Source organism: Schistocerca nitens, chromosome 1 (assembly GCF_023898315.1).
Source record: "Schistocerca nitens isolate TAMUIC-IGC-003100 chromosome 1, iqSchNite1.1, whole genome shotgun sequence".
Taxonomy (NCBI): Eukaryota; Metazoa; Arthropoda; class Insecta; order Orthoptera; family Acrididae; genus Schistocerca; species Schistocerca nitens.
The window spans coordinates 579,000,518-579,012,487 of NC_064614.1; the positions used below are offsets into that span (position 1 = coordinate 579,000,518).

The 11,970-nt window shown below is 39.2% G+C and overlaps 1 protein-coding gene across 1 annotated transcript in view; it reads left to right on the plus strand.

Annotated features, from left to right (window-relative positions):
• LOC126255260 (protein sel-1 homolog 1-like) overlaps positions 1 to 9,832 on the plus strand; it is an 88,059-nt gene extending 78,227 nt beyond the window's left edge. Inside the window, exons 9-11 of the mRNA XM_049955379.1 lie at positions 3,574 to 3,821; positions 7,873 to 7,995; positions 9,292 to 9,832. Of these exons, the coding sequence (XP_049811336.1) occupies positions 3,574 to 3,821; positions 7,873 to 7,995; positions 9,292 to 9,426 (506 nt within the window). The 3' untranslated portion in view covers positions 9,427 to 9,832. The remainder of the gene's footprint in view (positions 1 to 3,573; positions 3,822 to 7,872; positions 7,996 to 9,291) is intronic.
• The last annotated feature ends 2,138 nt before the right edge of the window (positions 9,833 to 11,970 follow it).

Below are 11,970 nucleotides of genomic sequence, written 5' to 3' on the forward strand. Positions count from 1 at the left end.
CTTCACCATAAGAATAATACGAATATAAACATTTTGCCATGTATTCTTTCGTGTTTGTTGCTATCTCATTTAAATCATGTCTGCGTAATAAACTACGAAACTAGAGTGAGACAACAGCAAACGCGGAAGAATATACGTATCGTGTCATGTTTATATTCGTATTATTCTTATGCCTAATAGTGATACAGTCAGAAATGAAGCACGGCAACTGACTAGATTTTAAATGTAAGATGACTAATTTCTGTGCAGAATTTGATGTACTAAAGAAGCGGCCGCAAAGATTTTCAAACAGAGAAAAATTTTCGCAAAACTCTCGTTCAGAACATGTTCTACCATACGCATGTTCTATCGTACGCATTTGGTTCTTGTTGATCATTATCAAAGAAAGCAGCAGTGTAAGTAACAACAAATAGCAGTCTCTTGCCATTGTTTTGCTAATGAGATGATTCCTCTTTTTTTTTTTTTTTTTTTTTTTTTTTTTTTTTTTTTTAAAGCGGCGGTAGCGCGCACAAAAGCAAGTCATGCCGCGAGCGGCGACAGGCCGTAAACACGCACTATCAAAATGCGACAGACAATGCATTACACAGTACAGTAATGCATTTTCAGTTTAGAGTGACGTAAACACCTATAACAAAGAAAACGGCACTTATCAGATCAAAGCAAAATAAGCAATCGATTCAAACCAGACGAAGCACGTGAAAAAGGAAGGGTACCCGTATAAATACGGACGGAGCGCCTGACGCATAGCAATGGCTACCTGGTAAAGCTTAACTGCTAAGCTTACGACTCGAACCAAACTACTGTAGCTGTATCGTCTTTCATTCGACCTAAATTGTGTCTCATATTACAATGGACCAACTTTGTTTCGATTTGGAGGTGCGGCCTAAAACTTTTCTCTCCCCTTGAATTTCGAGTCTCAAATTTCAGGTGCGGCTTAGATTCGGGAATTTTTTTTTTCCTTTATTTCGAGTCTCATTTTTCAGGTGCGGCTTGGATTCGAGTGCGGCTTAGATTCGAATAAATACGGTACTACAAAGATGCATGTTAGGAAGAACGTCAAGGGGCAGAAAGACAGGAAAAAAGAAGAGATACAGAAGGTGAATGATAGCAATAGTTAAGAAATCCAAATGGGTGGGTTATGAACCATTGAAACATGTAGAAGATGGATTAATATGGTTATAATCAGGACGTTCTTGGTTGTCTGAAGTTATAAAACAAAAAAACTAGGAGAAAACTAGCACAGTTCCTTTGGAAAAGAGCTAGGTCAGTTTCTTTTCCTGTTCTCCCTGAACCTGAGCTTGTGCCGTCACTCTTTATGACCTCATTGTCAACAAGACATTAAACCCTACTCATCCCATTTCCATACTGTCTGATCAAAAAAGATAGATTTCTTTTGCTGTTATTAGGGTACAATATGCTGTCTCCTCATTGGAGAGTTTCAGCTTATGATACTCAACAGCCCTACATCAAAGATTGTGAGCGTAAAAACAAAACTGGTGCATTCTGTACATTTGTGATATGTCTTCATAAAAAGTCTGTTAAAAAAAAAATTCAAAACTTTGTCCACAATTTTTTTCTGCTCTTACCTTCTACTTGTCGTGCATGGTATCCTTCAAAATACTCTGTGCCACAATTGATACGCCGCTCTCAATGCTGCTTCCACTTCTGGAAGCAGTCTTGGTACCCTTCTTGCTGGATCGTTCAAAGCGTCGCCTGTGAATTTTCTTTTATCCCATCTATCATTGCAAATCTTTGTCCTTTCAACAAGGTTTTCAATTTTGGAAATAAGTTTGCAGGGGCCAGGTCTGGAGAGTACCAAGGGTGAGACAGCACAGTGATTTCGTCTTTTGCGCAGTAGTTATGCACCAACTGGGATGAATGTGCAGGTACGTAATTTTTATGTGAGAGCCATGAAATTTCTCACCACATTTCAAACAGTTTCATTCTCACATTTTCTTGCCGGCATCACAACACGTCCCTGTAGTACCATTGATTAACAGTTCGTGCCTGTGGCACGAATTCATGATGAACTAACCCTTCAAAATCAAAGAAAACTATCAGCATGGCTTTGACATTTGACCTGACCCGATGCGCTTTTTTTTATCTTGGAGAACCTTTCCCGACCCATTGTGAAGATTGAATCTTGGTGTCACAACATCATCACCATAGATCCATGTCGCATCACCAGTTATGATTCTCATAAGGAACAGCTTATTCTCATTTGCTTGATCCAAAAGCTCTTCACGGATTGCGAGGTGAAGGTCTTGATGGTAACATGATGCATTCCAATATGCTGTGTCAGAATTTCATGACTTGATCTAACTGAAATGTAGCATTGTTCTGCAATCTCTCGGACAGTCAGTCTTTGATTGGCATGCACAATTTCATTGATGTTCCTGCCACGAGTGTCGTCAGCAGACGTCGAAGGGCGTCCTAAATGAGAGTCATCTTTAAATTCCATCTGGCTATTTTTAAACCGTGTGAACCATTCATAACACTGAGTACGACTTAAGCACTTATCACCATAGGCTTCCTGCATCATTTGGTGTTTCCCTGTAAAGGTTTTCTTGAGTTTCACGCAAAATTTAATGGAGACGAATTGCTCCTCTAACTCTTGTCATCTCATAATTCGCAAACAGTGAGAGACAACGTTCTACTCAATACAGCTCTGAACAGTAACTAACAGATATACAATGATGAAAGTTCTGGCAGTTACACATAAGCACAGGTGTGTGCAGGAATGCCAACTGCATCATTGGCATGAAATTACATATTTTGTGGAATTTTTTTGAACAGACCTTGTATAGGGTACCTGACAGTAGAAGGTGTGTCCTGTTGCTCCGTTGCAAGAGCATATGACTCTAGTATAAGTGTAACAAGAAATTATTAGAAAGCTTAGGTGACAGACAAGCGTGACGGCCCTTATGTTGACAAAGCCGTATGCTATCCGCCATTGTGTATCACAAAACCATATTCTTATTTGTAAATTATGATGCTCTAAAGCCAAAGGAACTGTTAATAGTTAGATTTTTTGTCAAGAAAACTTAAAATATTTTTTGCAGCAGGATCATTTTGGACGTTAGCATTCAGAGCGATGCGCTGCTGGAAATCTTAAGTCAAGAAAAATAACTTATTTGAGGAATTGATGAAAATGAATCACTTTTTAATCTTCTTAGAACTACATGAAACTTGCAATCAGGCTCAAAGAAATTATTTTGTTAGGTTTAATCGTTCTGTTGCAGACTCATGCTTGTGGAGCAGCACATGATATTGCAATTTTTTCTGCAGGATTTTTTGTTGTAATCTCTCATATTTCCAAAATCTTGCTTCCACTATATACAAAATATTATTACCTCTTCTCTGGTACTTACACAAAAGCAAAGGTGGATAAACTGGCAAATATATGAATGTCCTACAGAAAGTGAGCACTGTTAAAACACTTGCACAGCAAACATTTATATGGCAGAGATGAGTTCAAAAATGTTAGTTGCATGAATAAAAATGCTTCATTGTTTCTGAATCAAAATTTTTGTGGCCATTGTTATAGTGATCGTATATTTTTTCATATTACAGGAGATGTTTCAATGTTCGTAGAGCCAGAAACATACGTACGTGCTCTAATGTATTGGGGCCGTGCAGCAGCACAAGGTTACTCAGCGGCCCAAGTAAAATTGGGGGACTATTATTATTATGGATTGGGAACACCTGTTGATTATGAAATGGCAGCCTCACATTACCAAATTGCTTCAGACCAACAACACAATGCTCAGGCGATGTTCAATTTGGGATACATGCATGAGCAAGGCCTTGGAATGCGACAAGTAAGTATTAATCTTTTTATGTCTGAAAATTACCTTCACCATTTTCATTTTGTTTGAAGGCATCATACATGCTTGCTCATTCCAATCTGGTATATGGGTTTACTCTTAGTGTGGAGCAACAGTTAAATATCAACAGAACTATGAAATCTTTTCAGTATGTATCAGATGATATTTTGGTAGGAGAAGAAAGTATCTTTTATAAGTTTGTTTTACATTTGCAGAATGACAAGAGAGGGAGTTACATGTATCTTTGCTCTAAGTAATCTTATTTTTCCGATTTCTGTTCTAAATGGTATCTAGACACTTTGTCTCATCCCATTCCCCCTTCTCATAATCTGAACTAGTGTTCAGCATGAAAGCAATATAGCAATTGTAACCCCCTCCCCTCCTCCCTATATGTGATAATATGTCAACACAGTGTGTCGTCCGTCCCCGGTAGCTGCGTGGTCAGCGTGACAGAATGTCAATCCTAAGGGCCTGGGTTCGATTCCCGGCTGGGTCGGAGATTTTCTCCACTCAGGGACTGGGTGTTGTGTTGTCCTAATCATCATGATTTCATCCCCATTGACGCGCAAGTTGCCGAAGTGGCGTCAAATCGAAAGACTTGCACCGGGCGAACGGTCTATCTGACGGGAGGCCCTACTCACACAACATTTTTTTAACACAGTGTGTCAGTGAGATGCTTCCATAACAGATAATTATATACACTGCTCAGAAAGTTATGCAATTCCATGATGACTTAGATAGCTTGCTTTTTTTTTTTTTTTTTAGTAGTGGGAACCTCTTTCTCTGTTGTTCTGTACATAAGATATCTTAACACACAGCCACCTGTATAATGGACATAAAAGTAAACTTGCTTCCCAGTACAATGTGTTGCCTCCAGTTTGTGAATGGAGCATGTATTGTCACTTTACTGCACATGGAAAGTTGTTTGCCGAATTGGCATACAGAACAGTGATGTTGTGTGAACATATAGCCGTTATTGTGAGTTGCAAAACATTGAAAGTTGCCTTGTAGCAGTTGCCTGTAGTCAATGACACTAGCTAACAACTGTTGCCTGAAAATTATGGCTCATAGGTGTCCTTGGGAGAAGGCAGCAGAGAGGGTTATATTGATCCACACAGTGTGCAACTATCTCCACATGATTTATTTGACCCATAGGTGATCATTACAAATAACACTACAAACCCCAAAATACTGCAGTGTGTGAAAAATATAGGCTAGGGAACACACAGAATAGAACCTTCATCAATGGCATTAGGTTCTCTTCACCAACAAGTGCAGGATTTGTCTGATGCTTGATAATAATTACAGATGTGTGTGGAGGTACCACTGTACGTCATGAGCATGTACTCTGTAGATAATGCAGGGACGTGGGTCAGTCGTATTGTGGTCTGCTGTCATGTATGGATGTAGAACATCTCTTATCACTATCAAGAATAATTTTGAGCATTGTACAAGAAGCAGGATCAGTTAAATGGAATGGCCTGCAATCTCTTCTGCCCTGGACCCGATCACTTATGCCAGTCAAAACTTGTAAGGCATCACTGTAGGAACCCTCCTCCCACATTATATAACATGGGCAGGGTCACCATCTAAGGAAGGGACATGTTTGAAAAGCAACATCTCTACCTTCTTGATGGTAACCTGCCAAGGAGGATCTCAGAATGTAACAGTGCAAAGGGTGGAGTAACAAGGTGTTGAATGTTGTTCGACAGTTTTTGTTTCTGCAGATGTGCACTTTCGAACAAACAGCCATTATTTTGGAATCTCCAGGTTGTAATATCAAAAATATTACGAAAACAATGATTGCTGCTCACTGAAAAGGTGACCAGTTGAGTTGTAGATAGGCACAACAAACACTTTCGGGTAAAGCCTTCTTTAGGAAAGAAAACACACACACATTCACACAAGCAAGTACACCTCACTGGCACCTCCAGCCAGACTGTGTCTGTCATGTGGATAGCAATCTGGAGTGGGTTGGGGAAGAGGGAGCGATAGCAGGATATGAGAGGTGGGGGAGAGAAGAGAGCTGCCTGGTGGGGTGTGCAGGCACCAGACTGCAAGGCACAGTGATGGGAGATGGGGGTAAAAGAAAGAAAGGGTAAGTGGAAAAGGAGAGAAGCAGGGAAGGGGAAGGTACAGGTGGTTACAGAATGTTAAAAGGAAAGGAATGATAGGGGATGAGGGGGCAGAAACTGTCAGGTGGAGGGTGGGGAGAGAGAGAGAGAGAGAGAGAGAGAGAGAGAGAGAGTAGCTTACGGCAGGTTGAGGTTGGGATAATTTTGGGAGATGAGAATGGGTTGCAGGATAACTCCCATCTGCACAGTTCAGAAAAGCTGGTGGTGAAGGAGAGTATCCAGAAGCCCGGGGTTGTGAGGCAGCCATTGAAAGTCTCACCAAAGCCTCCACAGGCAGGCACTATCCCCCAGACCTAGTCCGCAGACAGATTTCCCATACCATTTCCCCAAACACCCCCAATTTTCCCACCACCTCCAAGAACCAGCTACAAAAGAGTGCCCTCTTCATCACCCAATACCTTCCTAGACTGTAACAATGAACCACATCCTTTGTCAGGGTTTTGATTATCCATCATCATGCCCTGAAATTAGGGATTCCTAACCAAGATCGTATCCCCGTGGAAGACCCATGTCAAAAACCTGCCCAATCCATCCACCCAGCATACCCTATTCCAGTCCTGTCACATGTGTATCACCATCAAAGACCAGGCCATCTGTGAAAGCAACCAAGCTGCATACTAGCTCTGCTGCAACCATTGCACCACTTTTTTTTTATATTGGTATGACTACCAACCAGCTGTCCACTACAATGAAAGTCTACCACCAAACTGTGTCCTAGAGCAGAATAGATCACCCTGTGACACAACATGCAACTGAACATATGCTAGATTTCAGTGGCTGCTTCACAACCCACGCCATCTCGATCCTCTCCCCTCTCCCCCTCCAGCAGCTTTTCTGACCTGTGCACATGGGAATTATCTTTGAAACACAGTCTCTGCTCCTGAAATTATCCTGGCTCAACATATAGTCCCCACATCCACCACACAACATTTTGTGTCCTATCACCTCTTCAGTTTTCACGGTCCCTCACCCTCAATGTGTACTGCCCTCTGCCAATGCATACACCCATCCTTTCCCACTTCCCTGTCTTCTCCATTTCTGCTCACCTTTCTTTCCCTCACACCCCACCTCTCGACACTGTGCCTGGATACTGTGCCTGTCAATCTCTAGTCTCTGCGTGCCCCAACAGACTCACCCCCCCCCCCCCCCCCTCCTGTACCCTGCTCTATCCCTCGCCCTTCCCCATCTTGCTCCAGATTGCTATTCATGTGACAGTCACATTCTGGTTGGAGGTGCCTGTGGTAGCGAATTTTTTTTTTTTTTGTGTGTGTGTGTGTGTGTGTGTGTGTGTGTGTGTTTTTTTTTCTTTGCTGAAGAAGAGTTTGGCCAAAAGCTTTAATGTGTAACAGTCTTTTTGTTGTGCCTATCAGCAACTTGACTGGTCATGTTTATGTGTTTATGATGAGTAGCAATCTATACTTTCCCTAATATTGTTGCCATTGTATTTTTATTTCACAGTAAAGTTCCTATTTTGTCTTTGTGTTCCATAGCTTCTAAGTACCTGAAAAAGGAAGACATGAGTGCCAGAAAGCTTAAATATGACTTTGCTTTATCAATGACTAGTTTAGATAGCATTGAGTCATGCTGGGAAACTGTGGTGTGCCACTGTCATGTGCCATGGATCATTAAACACAGGCAGCATTTTTGTATCTCTCTCTGTAATGAGTATAGGTTCAGCTTAAAAATAATAATAATAATAATATTCCAATTTTATGCTGCTGTATTTTCATGAAACCTTAAAAATATTACTGATTTACAGTTGTGTAGGATGTTTCTAATCTATTTATAGAAAATATTTGTATCTTAATGTCAAGATTGGTGGTTTCTTTAGATACACTGTGTCTTAATTAGTGGTATGTTACTTCCTTTTATACTTGTTTCGCTAATTATCCAATTCTATTTTTTCATAGGACATACACTTGGCCAAACGCTGCTACGATATGGCTGCAGAAACAAGTGCTGATGCTAAAGTTCCTGTGACACTGGCTTTAATGAAGCTTTCTATTCTCTTTGGTCTAAAATATATACGAGAGGTAAATTCTTATTACTAACGAGCCTATGAAAATTATCAGATAGTTAATTCTTTTGTCTGTGATCAGGAAACACCATATTAAGTTGTTTAACTAGTTAAGAGTGACTATGCATGTGGGCTTGCATTTTAGATAGTCTTAGAAGTTAGATTCTTGTATCTTAAATAGGCATAAACACTGCTTTGAGTTTCATGGTCAGCACAGGTGCAGTTTCAACACACATTGCATCTTCTTTATGTATGAAGAGTTTCATTAGAGCAGTGTAAATTAGAGTCTTATCTTGTATATTGAAACCTTAATTTGTTGATAAATGTGAACTAACTTTTGTCCACACATGTCAAAGATAAGAGTTAATGGAAGCCCAACAAATAGCACAGCCATACAATGCAAAAAGACTGTGTATCTGGCAATGGAAGATACACAAAAGAAGTTGCCATATCAAGTCAGAATTGTAACACAACAAAAACAAAAAAAGAAAAAACTTTGTGTAGAAATGCATTGTACGGTGTTGCCGTTGCTAACTTTGGTATTTGTTATCCTTACTGAGAAGTAGTCAGAAATAGAACATTAAGCATCTTACACACACACACAAACTGATTGAAAAATACTCCAGTATTCATTTAGGAGGAGCATAAGGTGCATTAACACGTGTTGAATTGTATGGCAATTTGTTGCCACAGTACTTTGCTGCCATGCGGCTGCAATACATGGCAATATCTTTTTATGACCTGGCGATATTACTGATGGAGCATGCTATTATGGTGACACTCTGGCTTGAGTAAACACTTGTGGTCCAGAAGTGTAATTCTGCAATTGTTGATGGGCAATAGTGGCTGGTCCATATTGTCAGCAGCATGCAATTTCAATGGCCTTTGTAAATTTACCTTCAGAAACTTGATAGTCTCAATTCAGGATTTTACTTCTGAAGTCTGGTAACATCAACTTCAAACTGTGGCCCATGGGAAAAGTCAAGAGATAACATAGAATACTGAATTCTGTTTTAGGACTGAGTACACGGGCAGATGCTAGTTGTTAGTTCAGGTCATACTGAGAGACAGTTAAACAGGAGATGGGATGAATGCTATCCAATATATATATATATATATATATATATATATATATATATATATATATATATATATATATATATATATATATATATCTCCCTCCCTCCCTTCCCCCAATCCCGACTCCCTCGGTTTTGTGCTATTGTCGACGGTTCCTAAGTTAAGAGTACAGTTTTTTCTCCGCATTATTTAATGTGTAGTAATAATCATGAATTTTATTTTATATTTACAGCACCACTGGCAGGACTGGTTTCTGCTTCTCAACTTGGACCAAATATTTGGTTCCAACTGGGATTTGTACCTGATAACGACTCTGGTGGGCCTTCTGGGCATTGTTGTTTACTTTCGAAGACCACAGCTACAGTAATGTGTGCCAGTCAGCAAATTTTTAAACCATTTTAATTTCCATGAAACTATTTATCAGTGTGCTGTATGTAGTAAGGAGTGTTGATGCAAAAACTTTGCTGTACCTGCATAACTGAAGCTGACTGGTGCGATGTGCTCCTTATGTGATAAATTGTCAACTGTAAAAATTGATTGAATGTGCAAAAATAGGTTTCAACAGTTTGTGATTGTGATGAATAGACTAAAATACAAGATTTCATAAATTTTATATTTTTCACTCATTTATTGGTGAATTTCAGTCTTACATGCCAAATTACTGTTTATTTTTTCTGTATAAAGACTGTGTTTGGAATCAGTTTCATTGCCAATAAATGATGTACACAGTACTAATAAACTCAGGTCTCCAGGACTTGTGGTGCAATTCATAATAGATTGTATTGGAAGTTTTCCCTTTGTAGCAATTCTTGTTATACATAAGTACTGCAATCTATATGTACCCACAATATACCCATACACCATAATTCCCACACATCCAAATTTTTTTCGATGTTTTTACTTCCTCTTATGCAGTGTCATATTCTCTCTTGACTGCAGCCTTCTTGTATAGTATCAGTAGTCTTCTTATAGACTGAACATCCATTTTTATCAGAATTCTAACAGCTGTTGAAGTGACATCATTTGAGTGAGTGGATTGCCTATTCTAAAAGAACTAAGAAAGGAAGTGAATTACTCAGCCCTGCAGCATTCACAAATTTGTTGCCATTCATAGCATTGGCAGTAACATTAAACTCCATTGACATTTTATCACTGTATCCACAAACAAAAGTGGAATAAAACATCATTTTGTACATTTCTGAATTATATGTAGATTCTGCATTGTAGGAGGAGAATGATGTGAAAGTGACTTCAGATGTAATAAGGGAAAGCTGTGTCCATCCACTGCTCAATGTATCATGCATTTGTAACCAGATATTTCTGCAGTAAGCAAAGCTAGAAGAGTTGATTGTCCTTAACAGTGTGTGTTAATTGAATTCTTGAATACTCACAATAGGATACACATCTCTAATTGGCCACCATATATAAATTTCAATGAAATATGTGAGAAATTTGTGTAAATCAATAACACCTTACCAGACAGTGACTCATTGGTCACCAAAAATTCAACCTTAAGTGTTTGGATCATAGGGAAATTACACAGAATAGAAAAATAAAGGATAATATCTGTAGGAGCTGGAAAGATACAAAAGTCGCTTGGAGATTACCACAGGTCCAGTGCAGGAGTTAAAAATATCATTTCACTTACAGCTGAGGTTGGTTCAGGAGAGCCTTTAGACCAATTTGAATCTCCAATTTTTTTAGCCAGACAGTAAAACAAAAATCTGTTATGAATTTGGGTTTATGTATCCTTGCTTCAGTAGATACCACTTTTGCAGCAGGTAAATAATCTCTTCTCTTATAGCTCAGCATGTGAGTTGCACATTCCACATTATGATGATTATAAATGAATGGCAACAAAAAATTTAATTAACTGCAATACAGCCTTCTATGGATCGAGCGTGAAATGCCCAATCCCATAATCGGGCAGGCAGGTTAGAAAATTTAAGAAGGGAAATGGATAGGTTAAAGTTAGATACAGTGGGAATTAGTGAAGTTCGTGGCAGGAGGAACAAGACTTCTGGTAAGGTGAATACAGGGTTATAAATGCAAAATCAAATAGGGGCAATGCAGGAGTAGGTTTAATAATGAATAAAAAAAAAATATAGGAGTGCGGGTAAGCTACTACAAACAGCATAATGAACGCATTATTGTGGCCAAGATACACTAAGCCCATTCCTCCCACAGTAGTACAAGTTTATATGCCAACTACTCCGCAGATGATGAAGAGATTAAAATGTACGATGAGATAAAAGAAATTATTCAGATAGTGAAGGGAGACGAAAATTTAATGGTCATGGGTCACTGGAATTCCATAGTAGGGAAAGGAAGAGAAGGAAACATAGTAGGTGAATATGGAATGGGGGTAAGAAATGAAAGAGGAAGCCACCTGGTAGAATTTTGCACAGAGCATAGCTAACATTTGGTTCAAGAATCATGAAAGAAGGTTGTATACATGGAAAAGGCCTGGGGATACTAGGTGGTTTCAGATAGATTATATAATGATAAGACAAAGATCTAGGAACCAGGTTTTAAATTGTAAGACATTTCCAGGGGCAGATGTGGATTCTGACCACAATCTATTGGTTATGAACTGTAGATTAAAACTGCAAAAAGGTGGGAATTTAAGGAGATGGGACCTGGATAAACTGAAAGAACCAGAGGTTGTAGAGTGATTCAGGGAGAGCATTAGGGAACGATTGATAGGAATGGGGGAAAGAAATACAGTAGAAGAAGACTGGGTAGCTTTGAGGGAGGAAATAGTGAAGGCAGCAGAGGATCAAGTAGGTAAAAAGACGAGGGCTAGTAGAAATCCTTGGGCAACAGAAGAACAGAAGATATATTGAATTTAATCGATGAAAGAAGAAAATATAAAAATGCAGTAAATGAAGCAGGGAAAAAGGAACACAAA